Source organism: Scardinius erythrophthalmus, assembly GCF_964197995.2.
Source record: "Scardinius erythrophthalmus genome assembly, chromosome: 10".
In the NCBI taxonomy this organism is placed as follows: domain Eukaryota; kingdom Metazoa; phylum Chordata; class Actinopteri; order Cypriniformes; family Leuciscidae; genus Scardinius; species Scardinius erythrophthalmus.
The window spans coordinates 5,836,825-5,855,149 of record NC_138230.1 but is presented as its reverse complement, the minus strand read 5'-3'; the positions used below and the strand labels follow the sequence as shown (position 1 = coordinate 5,855,149).

Below are 18,325 nucleotides of genomic sequence, written 5' to 3'. Positions count from 1 at the left end.
TATAGGCTATTTTTTAGCATTTTTCTTCTGTAGTTCGCAGAAAACGGAGATGACGATATCGTTGACGCCTAATGCTGCATTCACACCAAATGCAAATAGAGCATCTTGCTCGAGTGATTTCAATGTTAAGACGCGTTTTCGTGCGTCTGGAGGTCTTGCGGCTCGAATGAGGCGTTTAGCGCGGCGCGGTGGACGCGAATTCGCCTCATTCGCGTGTCCACTTCACTTCAAACTTTTGCTTTTTACACACGTCATATTGTTAACGAACTTAAGCGATTTTTTTTGCAACCATTTCTTTGAAGAACATGACCGTAAATATGAACACAAGATTGAATGTGACATAAAGAAAATGATTATTGGCAGTCATGTTGCCTCTGTAGCCAGTGTATGCAGGTACATTTCTCATACCACTTCGTTTGAAGTGTGGTCCCGAAAAATCTTCGTTTCAAGGGCTATCTGGCACTTCCCCCTACCCCTACCCCTCCAACCAAAAAAGAATCGAGACAACCCTCCCCTTCACAGGAACGCGCAAAACGGAGGGGTAGGGCCAAGGGGTGGGGGCAAGGGGTGAATTGGGATTGAGCCTTAATGTCTTCAAATCCCCTCTTTCTTAATATTAAAACAATCCCCTTTATAATCAATGGTGTACAACATGTTTTGATAAATTGCATCATAAATATTTGTACCATACTTTTGTGTAAAGACTGCACAAATTCTCCACGGCAACATGAACATGCAAATGGAGATAAGATGGAACAAAAACTTTCTCCAGATCATCTTAGATTGGTCACCCCACCAATTGAGTGTGAACTGATAGGACCTTAAAGAGTATCTGATTAGTTCAGATCTTTGCTCAATCTCTTTTAGACAACATCCTCCTGTCTTCTTCCGGCAACTTCATCTTTAAGTTAACTTTGGATTCAATGTGGACCACCCCAAGAACCCAAACAAACGCTTCAGCGCACTCCTGGTGAAATCATCAAGAATCTCAAGAATTTCCTGCATCTGGACTTGTTCAGCAACCAAAGTCAATGCAAGTACCTGTTCGCAGCCATTAGATGCGTTTCTAAGTTATTGTGCCCCTTTAAGGTGACCCTGATTCTCTGATGTTTCTCGTAGGTTGTGGTTAACTCTTCCGAGTCGCCGATCACGCCGGCGTGATCAAATCACATGACCAGTTTAAGACGTCGAAGCATAAAAACAAAGTCACGTTGAGCGCTGCTGTCCACTTCTGTCGAAAGTGCTGGCTTGAAACTCTATTTTACTTTTTGTTTTGTGTTGATAGACCAAGTAAAAACGGAGATATGATCATTTAAACTTTATATAATTTTTTTTTGAAAATATTGACGCGTTCGTAAAGGAACGCAAGATGGGATGCGACAAAACTTCGTCGATTTTTGTCATAAAACAAAACAGAGAAAAATGTGTGAATCTGCTGACTCTGCTCTTCAGGCTGCACATTTTAGGGAGTGGAGGAGGAGCCAACTGAGCAAAGAAGTGAAATTGAAAGGCGCCCGCGGGAGTCGGGAGATTGACGGAGTAGACAGAGAGACATATATATAGAAAGAGAGAGAGAGAGATATTATTGCTAGTTTTTGGAAAAGTTTGAATAGATTTTGAGAGTAGTTTAGGAGTAGTGTAGATAGTTTAGGTAGTTTAGGTGGTTTTTTGTGGAAGGAAAATGAAGCGAATGTCTTTGGTCTCATTGTTGACAGAAACTGTTTTGAGGAGTGGCACAGATAAAATAAAATAAAAAACTCACCTGATATTCGTTGTAAATAGTTGTATATATAGTTTGATTTTGTGTTCATTTTACCTTTTGTATAGTATATTTCCACTTTTTAGGAACCCCTCTTACTCAAGGAAGGAAAGCCCTGTAATGTAGCTGTCTGTGTAATTGTACATGAAGTGTTTTGTAGAGTTTCTAAGCAAAAAAGAAAAGAAAAAAACGCCTATTGCCACACCTGCTTTTTGCTGTATATAGTTAGATTTTATCTCAATTTGACCTTTTTTATGTTGTATTTGCACTAATTGGGAACCCTCATACTCTGTGAATGCAAGGCCTTAAATATAGCTCTCTGTATAATTGTGTGCATAAACTTTTAAAAAGCGGCAAAGCTAAAAAGAGAAAAAAAAAGCCTATAGCTACACTCGCTTTTTTTTTGTAAATCATTTTTTTTTTGTATATAGCTTGATTATATCTGAATTTTACCTGTATATGTTGACATTTACAACTTGTGTTTATATTTTAAACCTTTTAAAATGCTTCATTAAGCATGTTTGTGTTTTTTGTAGTAAAAAAACTATAATTTTTCTATTCGGATTTTGTGTTTTTTGTGTGATTTTGGGTCCAGTATGTTGATACAGTGCATAAAAGTGAAAAAATAATTGTCTGTTCATATAGGTGATGTTGTGCTGAAAAAAACAATACCAAACATTGGTATGGTAAACATTTGTTTATGTCGCAAAATAAAAAAAAATAAAAAGTACTCAAAAACGGCCAAAATAGCCCAAGACTCCGAAGAGTTAACTGATTGTAATCTTGCTCTTCTCTTTTCTTCTCTCTCTCTTTCTTCACTTTTCTTTACTTTCTTTGATTCGGTATTCAATCTTTGCTTAGTTTAATTGTGTGTAGCCTACTGTAGTTTCGTTTATTAAACCATTATATCCATGTTTTATTGTATCTGTGTTTGCCACATATTGAAGTCACTTAAATATCTTGATCTAGCGATACCTATGCTATTACCCTACTAGAACTTTATTTACTTTAGTTGGAAATGGTTATTCTTTCTTGACCAGGAAGATAATATATTTCCTAGAATTAATAAATTGATTATGCTTTCTGTTCACTGGATGAGCTGATTAAATAATTGTACTATTAATTCTGCTACAGTCAATTCTAAAAATAATGAAAATATTTATAATTAATTATAATCCGTTTAAAATTAATTATAAATATATATTTTAAACTGTAACTTGTTACAATGGCTATCATTATTTACCATTAAAATAGAGGACTATGTTGGGACATTTTATAAAATATTACCACAGTATCTCCAGTTTACAGTGAGGATCCTGCAGTAGATCAGAAAGCTGCTTGACTCCAGAATCTCCTACTTTATTCAATGACAGATTCAGTTCTCTCAGGTGTGAGGGGTTTGATCTCAGAGCTGAAGTCAGAGCAGCACAACCTTCATCTGTAACACCACAATCCATCAACCTGTGGAGAACAATGACACTCTTCAGTCTCTCAGTTCAGGAAACACTGATATAAATTATAATGTATATATGAATTTCTCCTCAACAGATTTGTATATGAAAGCAGTTGTCACCTCTTCACATCATCCAATCATGCTTAAAACTATTGTTGTGGAAAATATGCAATTGTCCTTTTACAAGTATGCCTTTTTGTAAACTAGTTACCCTGTAAATAATGAAACTATATTTAATTGAAACTAAGGAGCTCGCCTCCCAAATGTCTTTGATTTCTAAAAAACTGAACAGACCACAAAGAAGTCTTCTGACCTATGGATTGTAAGAATGAAAATTCAGATGCTTATGATTTAGGACAGATTTTACATACTTTACCTAAACTGAGAATAATCAAAACAAGGTTAAATCGTTCTAGAAAAACTCACCATAAAACACTATCAAAAGTAAAATGACCTCAAAAGCTTTAATAGAAATAATCTACTGAAGATTAAACATCCTTTTCAGTAACAGAATGGTAAACCTTTTTTGTATATATTATTTTTGTATATCATTCATTATTCACCACAGAAAAGAACTAGACGACGTTGAGACTTTTACAAAATCTTACCCCAGTATCTCCAGTTTACAGTGAGGATCCTGCAGTAGATCAGAAAGCTGCTTGACTCCAGAATCTTTTACTTTATTCTCAGTTAGATCCAGTTCTCTCAGGTGTGAGGGGTTTGATCTCAGAGCTGAAGTTAGGGCAGCACAACCTTCATCTGTAACACCACAACACCTCAACCTGTAGAGAACAATGACACTCTTCAGTCACTCAGTTCAGGATCTACAGCTCAGATAAACAGAACTTCATAAAAAGAAACAGAGCATTAATTCATTTTTTAGGGAAGTACCCAAAAATCATCAACATATCTCATATGAACATGGCTGTCACATCTTTACATCATCTAGTCATGTTTAATCTATCACTAATATTGTAAAATAATGCAATACACAATGGAAAGAATTTAATGAAAATAAAAGCAACATTCCCACTAGTAATTTCACAGTAGATTTTTTTTTTTTATGGCAATCATTATTGATCATTAAAATAGAGGACTATGTTGGGACATTTTATAAAATCTTACTTGAGTATCTCCAATTTACAGTGAGGATCCTGCAGTAGATCAGAAAGCAGCTTGACTCCAGAATATCCTACTATATTCAATGTAAGACTCAGTTCTCTCAGGTGTGAGGGGTTTGATCTCAGAGCTGAAGTCAGAGCAGCACAACCTTCATCTGTAACACCACAATCCCTCAACCTGTAGAGAACAATGACACTCTTCAGTCTCTCAGTTCAGAAAAAACTGATATAAATGATATGATACATACAAATTTCTCCTTTCTCCTCAACAGATTTGTATATGAAAGCAGTTGTCACCTCTTAACATCATCAATTCATTGTAACGCTTTGACCAGGATAACTCTCGTGAAATTGATGGAAGAAAGAGCTTAAAGGCGGAAAGGCTGTATTATGCACATTTAATGGCAGGTACACAGCCAAGGTGATCCTCCCATACATGAGAGATTACTCTTTCTTAGCGTCACAAAATAAATTAATAAACAAAAGTATAACAAGAAGGTAGAGCACTCTCAGCATCTACTGTGGTTATCATCTAAAGAAAACTCACAACTTGACAATGTCATCACGATAGCGCACATCATGACTGACGTGATCAGTCTCTTAAAAGGCACACCGCACAATAATGTGATGCATGTAAATACACAGTTTCATTCGTTACAATGCTTATAACTATTGTTGTGGAAAATATGCAATTGTCCTGTTACAAGTATGACTTTTTGTAAACTAGTTAACCTGTTAATAATAAAACTATATTTAATTGAAACTAAGAAGCTTGCCAGCCAAAAGTCTGACCAAGTAGAAGTCTTCTGACCTATAGATTGTGAGAATGAAAATTCAGATGCTTATGATTTAGGACAGATTTGACATACTTTACCTAACCTGAGAATAATCAACATATGGTTAAATGCGTCTAGAAATACGCACCATAAAACACTATCAAAAGTAAAATGACCTCAGAAGCTTTGGAAGTAATTACTGAAGATTAAACATCCTTTTCAGTTACTTTATGGTAAATGTTTTTTTGTATATATTATTTTTGTATATCATTCATTATTCACCACAGGAGAGAAACATATATTTTATAAAATCTTACTTGAGTATCTCCAGTTTACAGTGAGGATCCTGCAGTAGATCAGAGAGCAGCTTGACTCCATAATCTCCTACTTTATTCTCAGTCAGATTCAGTTCTCTCAGGTGTGAGGGGTTTGATCTCAGAGCTGAAGTCAGAGCAGCACAACCTTTATCTGTAACACCACACTTACTCAACCTGTAGAGAACAATGACACTCTTCAGTCTCTCAGTTCAGGAAACACTGATATAAATAAGATATAGGTAACACTTTACAATAACAGTACATGAATAATCATGTACTTATACCTAAATTAATAGTTTCTTCAACATGAACTCATGATTAGCAAAGATATGAACTAATAATAAACCAATGAAGAGCAATCCTAAACTACGACAGGAGTCATAAGGATTTATACATGAATAACAGAAGCCTTAACAACATGTTAGTACATGTTTGATAATTAATGCATTAATTAACATATAGGGTTAAACGAAACCAATCAGGCTCCGTAAGAATAAATAAGTGCTCTGAATTTGAATTAAACTTGATTTAATACTGTCATAATTTTAAATGCAATATCATTATCTGCTGCTTTGTGACAAATAATCTAAATGGCATGTAATATATAATAGACCACATGTGTCTAACTCAAGGCCCGCGGGCCTAATCCGGCCCGCCACATTATTTTTTATGGCCCGCGAGAGCATATGGGTGTCTTAAAATTAGGGATGAAACGAAATTTAGGCTGCCGAAAATTTTCGGCCGAAAATAACATTTTCGTTTTTTTGGACGAAAGATACTAAAAATCCGCCGCGCTCCTCAGTGTTGGGCGATGGTTTGACTCTGGCTCAGCGTGTTTTATGACTTTGCGTGCAAAGATGCATAACTTCTAAGCGCGTTCCACTGTGTGTGTGCTGTGCTTCCACTGTGCGTTCCACTGTGTGTGTGCTCCGTGTTCACAGCGCGTTCTGCTCAATGTTCCACAAGCAACCTCAGTGTGTGTGTGTGTGTGTGTGTGTGTTTGTGTTGCGAGCTCTGCTCACGCTCACCGGAAATGCAAAGTCCGCAAAAAAAAAACGTGCCGACATGAAATTTCTCTGGAGTTGTTTCTTTTTGCAATAGCACTACTGTGCTGTAACATGGTGTGTATAGCCGTGCTGGGCAACACTGGTAAAATTACACGAATCACGATCCTCTCGTTCTCCCTGCTCTGCTCATGCTCCGATAAAAATAGCTTTGTAAGACTATACTTTATTTTGACAATTGGTCAAAAAATAAATCTGTTAAATATGATTCTGCTGCATAGAACTGATTGAAGAATAATATATTGATATTTTATATTATTTTAATATAATAATATATTTATTTAAATATATTAAATATATTACATAATATTTAATATAATATGTAGCCTAGGCTACCAGTATTATCCTTTTCACCATTTGTATCACTCCGCTTGTCTGTGTTTGCGCCACTTGCATCATTAAGCCAGTAGGTGGCGACAAGTGACTGTCTTTATGAGTGAACAATTGAACTTTAAACTGATTAGTGCCAAAAACATTGATTAACTCAGGAAAGAAACAAGTTGCTGAAACCAATCTTTAATGGTAATATAAATTGCTCATTTGCCTCTGGACACAAAAAGATTGCACTGGTTTTTGACTGAAATGTAACATCTATGCAAAATAATCCTTGAAAGATTTCTCATTTAAGGCCATTCCTGTTATAAATATGTGATTGTGTATTGTCAACAATAAGCAGAAACATTCTGCATTTCCATTTTGTAGTGTGGATCATTCATTGCAATATTTATCCTCATTCTCATTTTTAAGAATCTGTTATCTTGACAAATAATTTATGCTACTGCCCACTGACATGCTTTTGTTATTGTTATCCAAATAAATTTTTTGGCCTTTAAACACCTTAAAATGCACATATGTAGGTCTGAGAAATCCAAATTTTATCGGGGGAGCATGTCCCCGAACCCCCCTAACTACCTCACATATGAATATGCATGACTGTGTGGTAATGTGTGCTGGTGTGGCTACAGTGCCAGGGCTGAATTTTTTAGCCAGTTTGCCCCCTGCATATATACAATAATACATTATTCTCTGTATCAAATCATTATTACCCAGCCCCTGATGTTTCGGGCTCATCCCCTGATGTTTTTAAAACCTAGAAACACCCCTGCAAATGCATATACAATATTTATAACTTAAATAAGTAATAATCAAATAAAGAGACAATATATTGACATTTTAAAAGTCTTACAGTTACAACCGGCCCTTTGAGGGCAGCCATAATACTCAAGAGGCCCTCAGTGAAAATGAGTTTGACACCCCTGTAATAGACTAATAACTACCACTTATAAATGCAATTTGTGATTTTTATTGTTCATTTAACTCCCTGGGGTCGGCGGTATCACCGGCGATACCAGCTCGCTTTTTTTCCTATCAGTTCAAAAGAGATTAATTTTGCTCTGTTGACTTCGATATTACAAACAAGTTTCATACATCAATCGATCTTGTTAAGTGTGTATTATTTTTGTGTATACTCATAATAAAAACAAAGTGTTGTGCTTTTTGCCAAATAAAGAAAAATAAACGTGATGCGAGTTCTGCCTTCTCTCTGTCAGTTAAGTCCATTCTGAAACGCGTCCGAAAATTAACTGTAACTCAGCGAATACTCAGTCAAACAGGCATACAGACGCACAGGCATGAAGCTTGAATTCTCTTCTTTTAAATGAAGTAATTTATATAAAAATCAAATATTCTCAGCTTGTGAAATCTGTATTAAAAGAGAGCAATTCCAGTCGAGCTCATTAGAGCTCATTGAAATGTAATGTGACCACGCCTGAGAGCGTGACCACGCGTTATTCAAATGCAAATTCTGAGAACCATTTCAGACCTGTGAAACGCCCACATCAGCTGTAAACACAGCGCGCCGCAAGTGAGGCATATAGCCTACCTAATAATCCTGGAGAAAAGTTTCCTCAGAACAGTGCTGATATGAGGAGCAATAGATCCCGCTGAGGAGTGAGGTAGGCTAAGTTATCTTTTCTCAAGTGTTAATGTGGAATAACGTTATGGAATAACGTTATGGAATAACGTTAGTGTAGGCCTATGTAAACCGCAAAAAGATGAATCGCGTTTCTATAATATGAATCGCGTTTCTGTGAGATGAATGAAGGGTACATATTTGTAAAGACTGTTTAGCCTAAATATGAATCGCGTGTCTGTGTGTGAAAGAATAACCCGCTTTAATCAACTAAAATGCTTTGCTATACTGAGATGAGTAAAAATCGACTGAAATATGTTGAAATAAAATGTCTTTGTATAAGCAACGTATTAAACTGCAAATTAACATTTATATGTCCTAATATTTCATAGAACCAACGTTACAGTCAGGCAAAATATGAAAGACAACATTTTGTTGACTAGATTTGGGTACAGTTTTTACTGTAGAATATACTGCCACATCAAATAAGGTTTTGTTTAGCAATTTCTGCTCATATGTTATATATATATATATATATATATATATATAATACTATTTTTGTCAAACATCTACATACATGTTGCTCACATATTATGGTAGCCTTTTTGTGCTATATAGAGTGAATTTACACCTTTGCCATTAACATGTTTATAAATAACTGAAAAAAGCACAAATGTCAGGGCATGTCAGAACATCCCAAGGGCCCCAAAAACACCATAGACCCCAGAGGGTTAAGTTTCGTGAACAATAAAACTGTAGATGAACTGCAGAGGGACTGCAGATGAAATTTAGCTCTGTAGTATGTGATATATATTTTACCAACGGTTAATCGACCTGTGACACCGCTGGGGGCTTTTGAATCGCTAACTTAAAAACGAAAGTAAAATATGTTCATCTGCACGGACATTGATAATGGTGCAGAGTAGAGCGAGCGTTTTCAATGAATTTCTATGGAAGTAGGAATGAACTAAAAAAACGTTCACTCTGTTTTGCTCGTTCCTCGCTGTGTCCCTTAAAAAAAATAAAAAAATAATATATATATATATATTACAGCAAAAAGAAATAAATGCCAGAGAAATTTACTTGATTTAATTATTTTTAATTATTATTTTTTTATTATTAAAACTAACATCATAAAGTATGATTTTTTTTTACTTTGAGCAATTCTAGAGCTATAATTGACTCTTCTTAGGAGCATATAAACAAAAAAGCTCCTTGGAAAAAATTAAATGTAATTAGGGATGCACCGAAATGAAATTCTTGGCCGAAGCCGAAGCCGAATAATAATGAAATGCTTGGCCGAAGGCCGAAGGCCGAATACCGAACGCGGTGTTTCGCATTTTTTTCCATTTATTTTGCCAATTTTTTCACCATTACAATAATTAAATAGTAAAAATTAGCTTTTTACTATTTTGTGTTGCTTTTCAGAGAAATAAATCAAAGAACATAAATACAATTTCAAAATATTTATTTAACACTGAACATTTTTTTAACATTCCAGCAGATATTATACAAACAAAGCACAATATAACTAAATAAATTAGTAAAATAAAAAAATATTTTTATTTGGCCATCTTTGAAGCCCCCCTTCTTGAATAGCCTATGTTAGGCCTATAACTGACTGCTGAAAGTAACTCTGTATGTCTACAACAACAAATGTGCATTGAATAGTGCAAAAAAATGTGGATGAACCCACAACAAATGAATAACTGTCCTAGACATAAGCCTACTTAGCCTACTTCTTCAGGAAAAGTGGCAGGTTCTTCTTTATAAAATAAAAAAGAATGGCAGACAGGGACGAAGATAAAAATATTTGTCATTATTTTCTTTGTTATTAAATATTAAGATCAAAGATACACATTACACATACACAACTTAATATACAAATTAAATAAACAGTGCTTTGTTTTCAGCTACAGTAGGTGTATTTAACAGTATAGAAGAAAGTAATTAAATGAACAAATGAAAATAAAACAAAACGGACTTCACTGTATAAATTATACATTGATACTTATTAAAGCTACTATTAAAGTGTCAGTCAAGAGCAGTGAGTGATTTTCTCTTTGCATTTTGTTGTTTTATTAACATTAAAGGGATAGTTCTCCTATAAATTCAAATTGTCATAATTTACTCTCTCAAGTTGTTTTAAACTCAAATAAGTTTCTTTCTTCTGTTGAAAATAAAAGTTAGTGAGCCACATTCTTCAAAATATTAATATTAGAAAAAATATTAGAAGGAAATTAATACAGGTTTGGAACAACATTAGAGTGCGTAAATAATGAGATAATTTTTATTTTTGGGTGAACTATCCCTTTAAGGATAAGCGGCAGCGTGTTTTCTATTCTGCTACTGTCTCTTTAAGAGCTGCGCGCGACGCGTCTAATATACACGCATTTGACAAGCAGATTTTCTCTCAATTTTCTCAAGTTTGCTTTCACTTTAGACATAACCGACTTTGTTTATGTAAACCTTGTGTATTTGACAGTATTGGCACAATAAGACTCGAAAGATAACTTAGTCCAGTATCCAGGCACTGGTAGACAGGCTTTTAGTGCATGTGAGCTTCACATAACTTAACGTACGGACTGAGAAACGCGCATCAGCACGCAAATTAAATGTTTAACCGACAAGTCATTATTGCACATGCAAATTATGAACTTTTGCGAACTGCAGTGTCCCGTTCCGCTGCGTTAACATTTTATGTGAATATACGTCGTGTTGTTCAGTGGGACAAAGGCGCCAGAAATTCAAAATTATGCCATGCACGATACTACGATATTACCTAAAAAGCAGATCGTGGAGACATTTTAATGGTCCACGATCAAAAATCGTCATATCGCACACCCCTACTTTCTCGTACTCTGCATGATGTTCGGGGTGTCTTGATTTTAAGTGATAAATTAAACTTGAAGTGCTGTAGGCTACGTTTTTGCAGATGCACCCCCTCTGGACAATTTAGCAGAACAGTGTCTGCAAACGGCCGTTTTTGCCTCTTTCTCTGACACTTTAAAGTGCTTCCACACTGCCGACATGTTTGCTGCATAAAGCGCGCGCCTCTCACTCTACGCGGGTTACTATTTGATCGCGTCATTAAAAACGTCATTGTTCGGCAAAATTTATTCGGCCTTTTTACTTATTCGGCCGAACACCGAAAGTGCTTTTTTTGGCTATTTTCGGCCGAATAATTTCGGTTGCCGAACATTCGGTGCATCCCTAAATGTAATATTGTAGTAGTTATAAACAAAGGTTTATTTTAGTTCAGATTAACATTTGAGGGCAGCAATTGTATTCATAATGTCAAAATAAAACCGACGTAATGTTACTTGAAGGCATTATGCCTACTATTCCTGCCAAACTTCCATGGTTGCAGTTAGTGTTACTACAGTAAATCCATGGTGAATTTTGCAGATCTGTGGACACTGGATCGTTCATTCATGGCACAATGTTTCTTTCTGGTTTCCACACTCTGTTTGATCCGTTAATAACGGAGAAATGTGAATGTTTCTCACTAGATCTCGCATTGATGTTATTACTTCTGTGGCAAATTCAAATGCTTTATTTACTTGATCTCTTAGCGCTGTGTAGTAAAAGTGTCGCATGATCACGATCGGCTCGCGCTGCACTGGTCCAAACTGATAAACGGTCCGTCAACCACACAATAACAAGCAGTTTCGTTCCGCTTGCATTATGTTTGACATTTGATGTTAGACAATGTTGTGGTCGCGCCGGCGTCTCTTACATTATGAACGCGCTTGCCACGCACAATGCACCTACATTTGAAATATCGAAATTTTGGTTGGCAGGAAAAATTGTCCAACGAACCGATCGGTTTGAAAGCCTCGTACCGAACGGTTCAATACGAATACGCGTATCGTTACCCCCCCCCCCAAAAATAAATAAATAAATAAATAAATAAATAAATAAATATATATATATTAGGGGTGTGCAAAGCAGCCGGTATTTGTATTTGTATTTGTATTTGTTGAGGGGGGAAAAGTATTTGTATTTGTATTTGTATTCGTATTCGAGTAAAATTTAAAATAGGTGTAAAAATCCAGTTTTTTTGCGTTACACTTCTAATTTACGTTATAGTGTAAGTATTCTTTAATTATATCCATTATAATAATTATGGATATGCAATATTGGTTGATGTTTTTCCATAAATCCAGCAATGAACATGTAACAAGGAAAGTCATTGAAAAGAAAATTACATAACAGCCATTACCTACGTTAACGTTACTCTGTCAACAGCCTATTGTCTAAATTACCGAGCTAACAGAGCTACTAGTGTTGTCACGGTACCAAAATTTCAGTATTCGGTACCAATACCAGTGAAAATCCACGGTTCTCGGTAACAATTTCGGTACCAAAGCTTAATTTAGATTAAATTTACATATATTAAAGTGTATATCACGGTTACAAAGATGGAAACTGTAGTATTAAAAACACTTTACAATAAGATTCCATTTGTTAGATAACATTAGATAAAATGACCTAACAATAAACAATAGGCTAGTTATTTCTCCTTGGGGTTAATTTAAAAATACATTTTAAAAATCAAAAGTTAACATTATTTATGTTAACATTATTTAATGCACAATGAATGAAGTGAACAAACATGACCAATCAAATGTTTGTATTAAATAACATTCACAAACATTAATTAATGTTGTAAAAATATATTGTTCACTCAATGTGTTGATGTTAGATAACGCATTAAGTAATGTTAATAATGAATGGTATCTTATTGTAGTGTTACCAAATACAGATAAAACGTGTTTTATTTGACTTGACTGTACTTTTATTTAATCCAAAACTGCATTCATATTTAATTTTAAAAGAGCTTTTTAAACCTGCTAAGAGTTATCCAGCCAAGAATAAGCCTAGAACTGCTTTTCTGACGGACTGATATTAATGACATAATGACGGGTTTTTATTTAATTTCTCATCTCCATAAATATATCTAAAGCTAATGCAAGGGCTGGAAATTAATTCTTTGCTGATACTTCCTTGTCATCATGAAGAAGAGCGCAGTTCACACCGCTTTCTCCTTTCCACAAGCGTTGCTCTCTCGTGGCGTCTGTCTTTGCTATGCAACCATGGAAAAACGAGCGAGCCGCTCGCTTCTATTATAAGCGCGCTTGCCGCGCGCTTACATTTGAAATCTGTACGCGCAAAAAACGCGCTATGTGAACGGCCCCTTATGACAACGTGACATTAGCCTAATCCAAAATATTTCCATATGTGGCTCTTTCCTCCTTTCTTATCAACAAGTGGATTAACAGCCACCACATCAGCAGCGCCGCCGGTCGCCATGTCTCATGAGGAAACGCAGATTTTTGATATAAAGTTTTTCTTGTTCCCGAATACAAATATTTTTTTAAGTATTTGTTCGAAATAAGTATTCGTTAAAAACACATTATTTGTGCCTTTCCGAATACCGTATTCGGGTTCGGCTCCACCCCTAATATATATATATATATATATATATATATATATATATATATATATATATATATATTAGGGGTGTGACGGTTAGTATATAACCGTGAGACCGACGGTTATAGTTGAACACCGTCATTAGAACTCTATAACCGCCAAAACCGTGTTATTAAAATATTTTTTACAAACATTTTTTTTATCATAGAGAATGTTTAAATACTAATTAAAAACAATTGTTAACAGTCTGTGTTATTAGTGATCTACGTCGTTTCCAACTGTATTTGATTCTTTGCCAAGTACCCCCTGACCGACCGCCAATCATTTGAGATAGAAATAAAAGCTACGACTATGATATAGTGATGTCATTATTATGAGATTTATTAAACAAAGGAAAAACATTTGCAATAATAAACATTAGCAATAAACATTTGCAATAATAACAAATGTATCATTACCGTGATCGTGCAGTTTAGCCCTTGACTGGCCCCAAACATGTTTGATAAACGAAACATATACAGTGTGTGTATATATGATGTGTATTACATTTTAGCTCAAAAAACAATTGTAATAAAAGATTGGATCATAAGATGCGCAATATTTCGGGAGACATGGTTTTTACCACTTAATGAAGGTTTGTTTTGTAAATCATCAGACATGATTTTTACCACTTCATTAAGTTTTGCTTTGTAGAAAGCCTTACTTTAAAACGAATTTCGTTTTGTACAAATTGTATCTTAATTTTAATAAATGTTTCATCAACCAATTTCATGTAGCCTATTTAATAAATAAAAAGAAAACATAGTAGGCTAGACAATATAATAACCGCGACACGCAGGCGCGGGCGTGCTGCGTTCACTTGCATTGCATTTCATTGTGAACTAGAGCGCATCTCATCGTAAATGAATGAAACTCAGCGTAGGCCTATGCCTCATACATTAGCATTAAATATCTTTGCTGCATCCTTTCTAGAACAGACAAGGGCTTTCTTGCGGCTCGCATCAGCAGAGAATAGCATCGTCCATAGACCGCAAAACAATCAGCGGATGGCGGGCGGGTGCGGCTTTGAAAAAAAAAAAACCATTGGTGCGGATGATGAGATATTAATTTTATTTGTTTAATAGGCGACCAAGTAGCTAATCAGTGTCTGCTCGTTTATTCAAACTAAGTTGTCCTATAACAGACGACCTTCGCAACACACCTCCCCCCCGACGGTTATGTTATGAACCATCACATTTGACTCACGTCATAACCGTCATCACCAATTCTGAAACCGGCACACCCCTAATATATATATATATATATATATTATATATATACACTGTTATATATATACAGTGAGGAAAATAAGTATTTGAACACCCTGCTATTTTGCAAGTTCTCCCACTTGGAAATCATGGAGGGGTCTGAAATTGTCATCGTAGGTGCATGTCCACTGTGAGAGACATAATCTAAAAAAATAAATCCAGAAATCACAATATATGATTTTTTTACTATTTATTTGTATGATACAGCTGCAAATAAGTATTTGAACACCTGTCTATCAGCTAGAATTCTGACCCTCAAAGACCTGTTAGTCTGCCTTTAAAATGTCCACCTCCACTCAGGGCTGGACTGGTAATCTGGCATACCGGGCAAATGCCCGGTGGGCCGTCGTGCTTTTTGGGCAGATACATCTCATACTTTTTTTTTTTTTTCTTTTAATGGCCCATAAAACTCGTACATCGGCGGCCTATTCGTTTTGTTTTGTTTAATTGACGCCGCTGGGTTAGTGCCGGTGTAATGCATTGGTCAAAAAAAAGTAAGCGTTCGTTTTTGCGTTCGTTTTTTTCCCACTGACAGACCAGCCCATGAAACCCGTAGATCAGCGGCCCATTGGTTGTTTTCTTGATTGACACTGGGCTGGCCCAATCACATCTTTAAACACCTCCCCCTTTGGGCTTTGAGTGAGCGTGCAGTCAGTGTCAAGTGTGTACTGTATCTGTCAAAATAGTCTGAGAGATGGAGAAGAAACGCAAGGAATGTACAGAGAAATAGCGTGAAAAATAGATACAGGCCCTTCAAGCAGACGCTGTAAAATGTGTCAAAATATATATATTTTCTGCAGCAGCAGGAACTTCATCAGCTCCAGTGGCTGATGAGGAGGATCAGGAGAGAGATGAGAAAGTGTAGACTAGAGTCCGCAGTAAGCAGAACTACTTTCAAAACACTTTGGCTATGAGTGTAGGAACCCATTACCCAATTAAGCATTATTTCCACATCTGCATTGTTGACGATTACAGAAATTTACTAGAACTTTAATGAGACGCGTTTTTATCCATGTTTTCCACCAAAATAAAAGCTTGATGCAGTTTCCGTCAAAATAAAAGATCATGTGCTTATCTCTTTCAAGTATAGAAATTAGTACAAAACTAATTATGAAAGTTTTCTTTATTTTTCAGTGCATTTGATTTGCAATATATGGCTATTAGGCTACTGTCATGAGATTAATATTATAACTATTTTTATGTAGTAGTGTAATATAGACAGACACTAAAAAAGGTTTGATTTTTTTCTTTGTTTAATTTGCACACTTAATATGGGTTGGAGCTTTTTAATTTTGAACTCTCAAACTGCACCAGATTGATGAATTTAACATTAAAATGCACAAAATTTTATTGGGGGGGCATGCCCCCGAACCCCCCTAGAGGAACAGAGGTCCACCCCCCACAGTTTTACCAAGATCCTGTGGGAAACACTGGTATTGCTATGCCAATGCAGCTTATAGCTTGTTTTTTGGATGCATCACTGTGGAGTATAGTTCAATTGTATTAATAAATTAAAATTTTGTACTTATTTCTTCTGTTAACTCGTTCCTACTCACTGTTAGTGGTTTTAATGAATAGGAGTTGAACAAAAACATATTCAAGGGCGTGCAAAGATGGGTGGTGTTTATGGTCATATGTAGTGGGCCAGTCTGGGCCAAAATGCCAGGGCCGATTTTCTGTCCCAGTCCAGCCCTGCCTCCACTCCATTTATTATCCTAAATTAGATGCACCTGTTTGAGGTCGTTAGCTGCATAAAGACACCTGTCCACCCCATACAATCAGTAAGAATCCAACTACTAACATGGCCAAGACCAAAGAGCTGTCCAAAGACACTAGAGACAAAATTGTACACCTCCACAAGGCTGGAAAGGGCTACGGGGAAATTGCCAAGCAGCTTGGTGAAAAAAGGTCCACTGTTGGAGCAATCATTAGAAAATGGAAGAAGCTAAACATGACTGTCAATCTCCCTCGGACTGGGGCTCCATGCAAGATCTCACCTCGTGGGGTCTCAATGATCCTAAGAAAGGTGAGAAATCAGCCCAGAACTACACGGGAGGAGCTGGTCAATGACCTGAAAAGAGCAGGGACCACCGTTTCCAAGGTTACTGTTGGTAATACACTAAGACGCAGGGGCGTAATTTGTGGGGGGGTTGGGGGGGAGATAACCCCCCCAATATTTAAATCTATGCATTACAACCCCCCCAATATTTATACCATGATCACATAAAAAGGAGGCATACCCAAACTTCAACCCCCCCAATGTTCAAACCAAATCTACGCCCTTAAGACGTCATTGTTTTAAATCATGCATGGCACGGAAGGTTCCCCTGCTTAAACCAGCACGTCAAGGCCCGTCTTAAGTTTGCCAATGACCATTTGGATGATCCATGGGAGAAAGTCATGTGGTCAGATGAGACCAAAATAGAACTTTTTGGTCATAATTCCACTAAACGTGTTTGGAGGAAGAAGAATGATGAGTACCATCCCAAGAACACCATCCCTACTGTGAAGCATGGGGGTGGTAGCATCATGCTTTGGGGGTGTTTTTCTGCACATGGGACAGGGCGGCTGCACTGTATTAAGGAGAGGATGACCAGGGCCATGTATTGCGAGATTTTGGGGAACAACCTCCTTCCCTCAGTTAGAGCATTGAAGATGGGTCGAGGCTGGGTCTTCCAACATGACAATGACCCGAAGCACACAGCCAGGATAACCAAGAAGTGTCTCTGTAAGAAGCATATCAAGGTTCTGGCGTGGCCTAGCCAGTCTCCAGACCTAAACCCAATAGAGAATCTTTGGAGGGAGCTCAAACTCCGTGTTTCTCAGCGACAGCCCAGAAACCTGACTGATCTAGAGAAGATCTGTGTGGAGGAGTGGGCCAAAATCCCTCCTGCAGTGTGTGCAAACCTGGTGAAAAACTACAGGAAACGTTTGACCTCTGTAATTGCAAACAAAGGCTACTGTACCAAATATTAACATTGATTTTCTCAGGTGTTCAAATACTTATTTGCAGCTGTATCATACAAATAAATAGTTAAAAAATCATACATTGTGATTTCTGGATTTTTTTTTTTTTTTTGATTATGTCTCTCACAGTGGACATGCACCTCTGATGACAATTTCAGACCCCTCCATGATTTCTAAGTGGGAGAACTTGCAAAATAGCAGGGTGTTCAA

The 18,325-nt window shown here is 36.4% G+C and overlaps 2 protein-coding genes across 2 annotated transcripts in view; both read right to left on the bottom strand.

Annotated features, from left to right (window-relative positions):
* The window catches only part of LOC308697125 (uncharacterized protein), a 450,215-nt gene that overhangs the window by 7,553 nt on the left and 424,337 nt on the right, over positions 1-18,325 (bottom strand). Inside the window, exons 21-24 of the mRNA XM_081376238.1 lie at positions 5,427-5,600; positions 4,338-4,511; positions 3,821-3,994; positions 3,047-3,220 (exon numbers count right to left, since the gene is read on the bottom strand). Of these exons, the coding sequence (XP_081232364.1) occupies positions 3,047-3,220; positions 3,821-3,994; positions 4,338-4,511; positions 5,427-5,600 (696 nt within the window). The remainder of the gene's footprint in view (positions 1-3,046; positions 3,221-3,820; positions 3,995-4,337; positions 4,512-5,426; positions 5,601-18,325) is intronic.
* LOC308697154 (uncharacterized protein) overlaps positions 1-18,325 on the bottom strand; it is a 190,591-nt gene that overhangs the window by 59,153 nt on the left and 113,113 nt on the right. The gene's annotated exons all lie outside the window — the stretch shown is intronic.